Below are 9501 nucleotides of genomic sequence, written 5' to 3' on the forward strand. Positions count from 1 at the left end.
GCTTCGCTAGGGGATCGTCTCGAACAGAAGCAAGAACCTCAAAACAACATATGTTTGCCAGAATAAAAATCAAGGGTTCTCTTTCAAATTTATCTGACTTTTAGGACATTGACAAACCCATTCTTAAAGAAATTGTAGTTGTCAATATTCATCCGACTTTCGTATTCTTAAGACAAAATTCATCAATTTGTTACATTCGGCCATAGTTAATAGCTTACTGTAGTCAATAAACCGGCCTTAAATTGTCCAGAAATATGTTATCTCGGAAGTTATTTCTCTCATTTAGTATTGTGAGGGTGCTCATGTGATCTCATTGGAAAGGCATACCATCTATCAGCAAACCTAACCTCAAGGTAAAAAATTGAAGTGACTAGAAGTGTTCAGGTGGGGATGAACATTCAGGAGCCGTTTGGTAGGAAGGATACTCGCAGTTTTGAGCAGATTCGTTGGGCACTCCTTAAATGTTCTTACTACCAAACGACCCTTTATGACACATAACGTAATAGTGCATATAACAAAAGCCTGATAACTGAAATAAAATATCTGCCGTTTATCATTCTCACATCAGAATAAAGAGGGGAAGGCCAAGATATATAATCGGGAAATGATATCTTTGCCACTGTAGAGACTGGGCGATCTAGCTTTTTTGGTTTCACTTGCTGCATGCAAAATTTGTAGTGTAATTTTTTCAAACTTGTTTGCTGTAACAACTACATTTGACATGATCTACAAGAATTTCAAAGCTAGATAGCATAACAATATTCATAATATATTTGCAAATTTCCATATAATTTGAAGGCCTAGTCATGTTATTATCCACGTAATCTCATACATAATTTAAGTAACAATTCGACATTGAGAATGAGAGTTACATTTAAACTATCTGCACTTTCGTTGAAGCAACTGATGACAGGCAGCGTGATCAATGAGACTTACATGTAAGTAACTTAGTTAAAAAGTCATTGCGCGTTCAATCCGATAGACGGAAAAAGCAATTTAGATTGTTACGATGTCCGAGCTATTAGCTTTTATTAATCTTTTACACGAAATGCAATAACCTTCTTTAAAGTGGAAGTGAGTACCTATATATTCACATGGTTCTCAAGCGTGATGGTAAAAATCAAAAGACTGAGGAGATGTGTTTGTGTGTGATGTGAAATTGTTTTGTGAAATTTCTTTGAGAAATTATCTTTTAATTTCTTTCTAAGGGTAAAATAATCTTTTTAAATATATCTTGACATTGTTTATTCATGAATGATATGTTTGTGATCTTTTTTTTATGAACTCAAGCAAATACCTATAATTTCTTACACATTAAGTAGTTATTTGTAAGTATGACAAAAATTTGTTGAGACCAAATTATACATCTATTTAGAAATGATAGACCTCTTCGTTTCCACCGATCTTTGGCTCTGTACAGCATTTGCCCACACATTACCCACACCTATGTTTGGAAAAATCTAATAATCCTATAGTTTAGAGGTAATTATATCATAAGAGAGAAATGAAAAAAAAATATAGAACTTAGATTTGAAAATGAATTTTTTAATAAGCTTCCGTCTTGGAAAGAGAAACCTTTACGTATAAGAAACCTACGCCCCTAAAATAAATAATTGGATAGGGAATAGGGATGCTTCTGATTAAAGATTATCTTGCTTTTTTTTTTTAAAAAAAAAAAACTTTTCCAATTTGACAACTTTAAACTATTTTTTAGAAAAAATATGTTCATTTTTTGAATGGTACGTAAGTGGCAGGAGCGTTTTTTATTATTTCAAATTCATACGTGTATTTGTCAAAATTTCACAAGAAAGTTTGGGCCGTTTATTTCTAAAAGATTAATGTGAAGTTATACAAGCTTTGAATCATAAGAACTACGAGTCTTCAGGTGCTGATACTTAAAACCGATGTAAAATGTATCAAACAAGACCTGCCCCGTATCCAACCCGGTTGGGATCCATCTCATATTTTCTGCCCACTCTGATCCAGTTTCGGTGCCACTGAATAACCGGACCCGGTAGCTGTATCCGGATCCAGATAAGCATATTCCCGGGTTGCCGTTATCCAAGGAGAATTCGCATATACCCGTCCGTTCTCCAGCCGTTTCGTATATACTTCATTACTTCTTGCTACACATTCGTTAGCTGTAATTCCTAAAAATAAAGCCTGACATCCGCATTTGCCATTTGTCATATAGTTTTGCGGGTTACCAAATTTATCCCTTGATTTTCCAATTATTCCAAAAAATTACACCGAAAGGTTTCTTCCCCTTCACATTTGAGTGCTTCAGCAGTTACCTCAGCATCAACAAAATGATTTAAAAGGCCCATCAAAATGATACCTGTCGCTTCCCTCTTCCTCGATTCCCGCTCTCTCTCTATCTCTCTCTGTGGCAAAACGCCAAAACCCTAGAGAGTGACGGGGGAGGGCGAGTGCAGGGGAGATGGAAATCTTGATCCCTGTCTTTCTGGGTTTCCTTCTCCTGTACACCTTCTCCTACGGCGTGATTTTCCGGCGACGGAGCAACCTCGCCGTCCGGGCGGAGTCGGCCAGCTGCGTCATCTCGCTCGCTCACGGCACCCCGGTTGCCGTCATGGCTGCCCGCTCCCTCCTCCACCACCAGGAACGGCTGCCTTCTTCCTTTGCCGCTGCCAATACACCCTTCCAGAACGAAGTGCTCGACTTCAGCCTCGCCTACTTCTCCACTGACCTTCTCCACTACGTCCTCTTCCACCCCGACGACGTCCTCTTCATTGCCCACCATCTCGCCACCGGTTTCGTCCTCGCTACCTGCCGCTACCTCGTCTCTCACGGCGCCTGCGCCGTCCTCGGCCTCCTCCTCCTCGCCGAGGTCACCAGCTTCTGTCAGAACGTCTGGACGCTCGCCAGGGCTCGCCGAGGTGAGTCTGCCTTCGCCCGCAAGCTCTGCGATCTCCTCTCTCCTCCGTTCTACGTCTACTATTCCGTCGTCAGGGGGATCATCGCCCCGATCTTTACCTACAAAATGGGGGCGTTCTATCTTAGTGGGAAGGCCGACGGCGTGATCCCTCGGTGGTTATGTTGGTCTTGGATGATTGTTGTGGTCACGGCCATTGCGGTGAGCATCTTGTGGATATCTAATCTCTGGGCGGAACTGTATCAAAAGAGGGTTTCCAGGTTGAAATTGGAGGCCTGTGTTTCTGATTCACGTTCTGAGTTGGAATCGGTGAAGAAGGTTAGGTAAGAGGATACAGCATAAACGATTTTGGGGAAGAGAAAAAGCAGTCGTTTGCATAAAAGAATTGGATTTGGAGGTCATCGGGAAGAGGGGGTATCAACGAACTGCAATGAGAAAAAAAAACCTGATCTTTTTCTTAAAAAAAAAAAAACTTGAGGGTGGGGGGATTCTGATTTCTCCGGTGGCAGGAGGATCGTGATTTGCAGCTGCAGTGGGCAATTGCTAGTTTCGCCGCTATTTGCGTAAATAATAATAAAATATATTGTTCAATTGGTAGATGGTTTAGTGTTTATATGATACAAGGAAGAACGGCCACAATCTTTAATGGCTGAAATGGTGCAGTATGGATTGAGGGTACAGTCCTTAGAATGGAGCTTAATTGGTGCTGTTAGAAGTGTGAAAATAAAGAGATTCACATTTTATATGTTCAATTACTTCCAAAAGGATGCATTTGGTTCTCTCTATCTCTATCTGTCGCTAGCACATATCTTCACGGCGCCATATGACGTGAAATTCTGCTTTATACATTTGGGAGTGTAAAGTTTTTTAACCTTCAGTTGAATAAATTTGCGTTTAGTAGTGTCTCTTCTTTCGGAGCACATTCCTGCTCTGCGATATGTTCCAAGCTTCTTAGTCTTCGTTCTGCACTATGATCTGAATTCTGAAAATTCTTTGACCTCAAACTGACTGAATTTATCATTCGTGTGGTACATCTTTAAAATTTTTGCTATTGTTTTTCCTTTCATCTTGTCCTTCTCTCTTTTAGATTTTTTTGTTTCGCTTGCATTTCTTGTCACCTTTTTCTTCCCACTTGAGTCGAGACTTTCACAAAACAAGAACAATGCACTTGCGGAAGATGATTTCGCTATCTCACTAGAGGTCCACATCATTATCCCCACCCTTAACATTTTTGATTTGAATCTTTCTGTGATCTGAACAATGAAACGGAATGAAACTTGATTTTGATAGGCTGACTTCGAAAGCCCAAAACTTCTCAAATTCTCCAAGAACCACCATTATTTCTTCCAAAGATCTTTGAAATTAAAGGGGAGGGGTCATATGCAAATAGAATGTGATTCCAACTAAAACATGTACCAAAATAATTCTTCTTTCCTCTTCTACAACGAAGATTTGGCCAGGCAACTGATCCATTAAAGCAAGAACAGACCAGGAAACACTGAATCTCCCGAGAAGCATACTAAGATAACTAGGTCACTATGAAAGGGGCAGTTGGCATACATTCCGACAAATTAACAGCAATGGACGTTCGTTCAAAATATAGACCAAAAAAAGATCGAAGTGTCCTAAAAAAATTTGTAGTTTACACTTCACACGACAGTGAGCCTTCTTTAAATTTGTTCTATTAAACTAGATATCTTCTTACTCCCTCTTGTTGAATCCACCAATTTACGGGATAAGTAAACTATCTTGTGAGAGATTGCCCTTTGAAGGGTTTCATAGCAAGTGAAAGGATGACAGCCCCGAATTTTAACACTGTTTGTGGGATGTGTGGACGATGCTGGGCAAACTACGTTTTCTTCCTGGTGGCCACCCTTGAAAACATCAGCCTGTAAATATCATAACATCTCGTCTGATTGGATTTAAATAAATATTGGATCAGATTCAGGTTTGAATTTAGATGGAGTTTAGTTTTAAATAAACATCTTATACATCCAATATCCACAGATTCTGAAAGTTGCAGATATGGTGCAGTTTAGAAGACTGGATTCAGGTTCGAATATGAATCTAGAAATCAGATTTAGATTGGACGGCTTTTGGATTCACACCGATATTGGATAGTATTTTCATTCATATCAAATCTAAATTTGAGTTGTGAATATCCAAAAAATCGAATATGATAACATTCACTGGAATCTGATCTATTGACAACCCTAATTACAAAAAAAAAACTTAAGTCACTAGCTGATTACTCCATACTTTGGCTGGAATCTGATCTATTGACAACCTTGATCACTCTGCCTTTATTAAAAACAAAACTGGAAGATATTTAACCCTTCTGTTTTTATTAAAAGAAAATTGGAAGATATTTACAGCAAAAAAAAAAAAAAAAAAATCAAATGGGGGTCATATTTTCTGACCCTGCCTTCAAAAAAAAGAAGACAGAATGTGTATATGGATTTGGATGAGTCCAGCTCCCTGCTGTACGTCCAGTTAACAAGAGAGAAACCCAGAAAATTATGGAGTGCTAGGTTCAAAATTTTAAATTTTTAAGGGGCATTATATGCAATGAGAAAAATTACTTTAAAATATCAATTTAAAAAGGAGAAGTTTTTTGAGGTTTGTGTGGGCAATTGCCTACACGTCACCCCTGCCCTTGCAGTTAACGTCTATAGCATGCCAGCCTCTCCTGCAAAAAAGTTTGTTTTGCTGGATCCTCCCTTACGTTCCGTTCTTTACATTTCTGCACAATTCTCCATTACTTACTATGAGAATGGTGCCTCCTCCTCGTTGAAAGTTCTTTGCGCCGTTGAGGTGGTTGATTCTGAACCTGAGATTGCTTCTTTGCTCACTAAGCAACTCGATGATGTGCAGAATCCAAAGGTCGGATAAAGGGTCTTTGTTTCAGATGGTTGGTTTGGGACACTGGTGTGCAGCCCCTTGTCAGTTAGTTTTTTTTCAGACTGATGCGGCATCAGAATCCGTAGGTGGAAATAGTGAAGCCAAAGTGTGAGGAGGGATCGTTGGAGCAGTTATACTATACACTAAATGCTACTAGTGCTTCAATATCAACCAACAAAGGTCTTTCGACGAGACCCATGAGCTGAAAAGTATTGTATTATATCATATGAAAAGTATTGTATTATATCATATAAGTAGAAGTATCTCGGGAATCCATGAGAGAAGTAGAAAGAACTATTCTATAATAGGAGAGTCGGCCGGGGGATGAGGAAGGGATTGGGACCCTCCGGAACGAGTGGGATTGGATGAAGATGGTGGGAATGAAGATGGTAAGATGGTCGATTTTTTTTTCTTATGGAAGGAAGATCAAGAAACAAATCGTTATGGCAGTGGATGTCTCGGTGGATTTCTGCTTCGATAGACGTGGGCGGTTTCCGTTGCTTCGTCAACTCCGCGTTGCGGCTTTTCAGAAAGATGAAGGGACAGAGGTTAAACATTCCCCATCCCATTGGGGGCGGAAAACGAATCCCAAGACTGTCATCGCAAAACCATGCTGTCCATTTCTAGTCTTCACCATGGAAGCAATACCTACCCTGCCTGCCTTGACCAAGAGCTGACATGGACGTTAGTCCATATGCCTCGTCAGTCGTCCCGCACTCAATCGCCCCAACGAGCTACAATCTCCAACCAGGTATGGACTGCGACTCTATCCTCTTCTCCCCGTTTACAGTTTAAGTGGTAGTCTCTGCACCATAGCCACGCACCCTTTTCCTCCTTCCCCATGGATTCCCTTTGGTCATGTCTCTTCCTGTTTATTAATTTCCACATGTACCAAATGGTCACATGGAATATGCTTTTCCAGCACTTTCTAGCAGTCTGCAGAGCATCTTTCTGCTACACCACTGCGTCGCTTCCTGAGGTTTAGAACCTTTCATCTTACGGCGGCCAAAATTTCTCGCAGCTTTGTGGCCTTCTCTGTATTTGAGGAACATCTGATCACTATCCTCATTAGCTTGCTTACACATGACGGTAAGGGTTCCTCTCCTCCTTGATATTCAGACAAATCGCCGATTTGCAAAGGCAGACCCAGCTATGTATCCTGCTGCCCTCCTCTTTCCAAACCCTCTCCTCTTTTAAGTCTGGCCACTTCCATCTCCTCCATATTAAAACATGTCATATCATATCATAGAGCTCTTGGCTCCTTCACTTTGAGCCCCCACGTAGGATTTACCAAGTTAATAGGTAATTGAACTTAGAGAATTGTTGATTTTGTTGGAGAACGTGTGCTGAAGGCTTCAGTGGTTGTGACCCTTCATTCCAAAACTTCTTGTCCATGCACCTCTTTATTTCGCGCCCAGAGTGGTTTCAACAGTTGAATTTTTTTTGAGGATCAGTCCCTGCTCACCTTCAATGTTTAGCACCTGTGTTCGTCTTTATCCTTCTCCACTGCCAGAAGATTGTGCGCGGCATTGATTGAGATCCCCTTCTTGAGAGAAATCTTCTCCGCCTCATGCTCCTCTGCGTACTGCTTGGCCGCTAGCATTTGCCGCTCGATTTCCCTCTTCTTGTACCCCTGAATCTTCTCAAGCCGAAAGAAACCCTCATCGTGCTCACCCTCGATGTAATTGATTGTGTTCTCGAGCGCGTTGATCCTCCGATTCGTCGTTTTTATCGCCTCATCGATCGTCAGGAACGACGTCTGCAGAGAAGCGAGCTCGACTGGGACGTCGATGGCCTTGATGTAGGCTGTGCGGCAGAGCTGGATCTGCTGCCCGCCCCTCCGCTAGCCCGATCATATCATTCTTGGTCTCGCCGTCGCTGAAGTACTCGAACCGCGGGAGCTTGACGCCGGCGACGTTCTTCTGACGGGATCGGACGTTCTCGAGGACGACGTGCTTGACATTTCATCTTCCTTGAGAACCCAAAAAATTGCATTCTCCAAATTCCAAGATGAGTCCTGTCGATGGCGAGACAACGTCACCCGTGAGGACACAAGTGGAAAGCAAATTCTGTGGTCCGGTAACCGGATACTGCTTCCGAGTTCGGACCCTCGCCGAGTACCTTTTGCGACAAGAAACGTAGTTCTCAGTTGTCTCTGAACAAGATGTTTCTTCAGGAGATTCAGGTTGAAGTCTCCTTCAATGGCTCGATAAAGACAGTGGCTCTCTTGGCACAATCTTAGTACTGATATACTTAAGCAAAATGAAATTAAATAAAAGATAAAGGAAGTATGTTGTTAGGGGCTAACTTTTAGCGATAATTTTAAGAGATGATGGGACTAAAAGAACTCTCCAGTCTGAACGATGTTATCTTGATACTTGATAGAGCTTCTATTTCAAGATAGTCTTTTAAGTTTAAATATAGTCTTTGTTGAGTTATAAACAAAGAATAAAAAGATTGTCGTTTTCTTTATGCTAATATCAGGAGCCAAAGAGGCAAAACTTGCTACCACTTTAAGGGTTTTCATTTACAGGGAATAACATGGAAAATGGGGAGATTTGCCCAATCCAGTTGAGATCAATATATGATATTTATCTAGACCCAAATTTCATGTGTATCCAAGTTTGGTTCCAGCCAGGCATTATTTAGATCTGAATGTGAACCCTAATCCAATCAGATTTCATTTATTAAATTCCAATCTGAATTTGATCTGATTTCTTAGTCGAATTTCGATAAAACAATTTGTTATTTCTTAGTACACATAATACCGTTAAAAACACGATCAGTATTCAATTCAAATTTTAAGTGTTATTTCCTTATCGAATTTTGCCATTCCCACAACGTATTCCTTGGTTTTTACGGAAAGCGAGTTATTTTGATTCCGTTTTTATATTTCGTAGCTAATCTTGACGAGCACGCTAGTTTGGACTTAACCGCCTTTCCGTTCCACTAGTAAGCAAGTTTCCTTTCTTGGACGAACAGCTGTAGCGATATCCTTTTATTTTATTTAACCGACTACGAAGTTGAACGGCGATCTTGAATGTTTCGTGGGTAAAGCCATTGCCGCGGGAGAGTGAGAGCAGAAGACCTATTTCTTGAGAGATAGAGCTCGCACTGGTCGTCGTCGTGGGTGGGGCTTGTGGTTTCAAGCAGAGGCAGAGCCGGTGGATGCAACGAACTTTTCGGGCTTCGGGGAACAGGTTCCTTGGGTTTGCGAATCCGACGAACCTATTCTCGAATCACTCCCAGCCGGTGAAGGCCATCGAAGATCGGCAGCCCTAAACCTTCTCAGATGAACCCCTTCGCAGCCTACTCGCCTCCTTGGCAGCCATCGGAGGGTCTGGTTTTGAGGTATTGTTTTCTTTCCTTCAAACCCAAACCACTGACCATTAAATGAACTACTCTTTTCTTCTCTCTCACACGCTTCCATCTCATTCATGTTGTTTTGCTATTTTTCCTCTTGAACTTTTTTCTTTCGTCTCATCAGAATACAATTTTTTCCTGCGGATGCATCATTTTTCTCGATTCTCTGTAGTTGCATTAGAGCTTTTTGTGCTCTGTCAAGTTGCTTCCGTGAATCCACGAGTCGATGATTCGCTTGGCTGCTTTGTATTTGGTTTCCTTTGTTTGTCGTGTATTTCTCGTTTATTTCATAACTTTCATCCAATGTTATGTTCACAGTCTTCCTCAATTATGTTATTATTTTG

The 9501-nt window shown here is 41.1% G+C and overlaps 1 protein-coding gene and 1 pseudogene across 1 annotated transcript; one reads left to right on the top strand and one right to left on the bottom strand.

The window, feature by feature from the left end:
- The first annotated feature begins 2358 nt into the window (after positions 1–2358).
- LOC116250799 (TLC domain-containing protein At5g14285-like) lies at positions 2359–3796 on the top strand. Its single transcript, XM_031624735.2, has one exon. It carries the CDS (start codon positions 2441–2443, stop codon positions 3218–3220), a length of 780 nt encoding a protein of 259 aa, XP_031480595.1. The 5' UTR covers positions 2359–2440; the 3' UTR covers positions 3221–3796.
- Positions 3797–5794: 1998 nt separating this feature from the next.
- Positions 5795–7758, bottom strand: LOC116249888 (V-type proton ATPase subunit D-like; annotated as a pseudogene).
- Between the last annotated feature and the right edge of the window lie 1743 nt (positions 7759–9501).

Source organism: Nymphaea colorata, chromosome 3 (assembly GCF_008831285.2).
Source record: "Nymphaea colorata isolate Beijing-Zhang1983 chromosome 3, ASM883128v2, whole genome shotgun sequence".
In the NCBI taxonomy this organism is placed as follows: domain Eukaryota; kingdom Viridiplantae; phylum Streptophyta; class Magnoliopsida; order Nymphaeales; family Nymphaeaceae; genus Nymphaea; species Nymphaea colorata.

Excerpts from the sequence above, each read along its gene's own strand:
- LOC116250799 (XM_031624735.2), top strand. The coding sequence starts at position 2,441 with ATGGAAATCTTGATCCCTGTCTTTCTGGGTTTCCTTCTCCTGTACACC.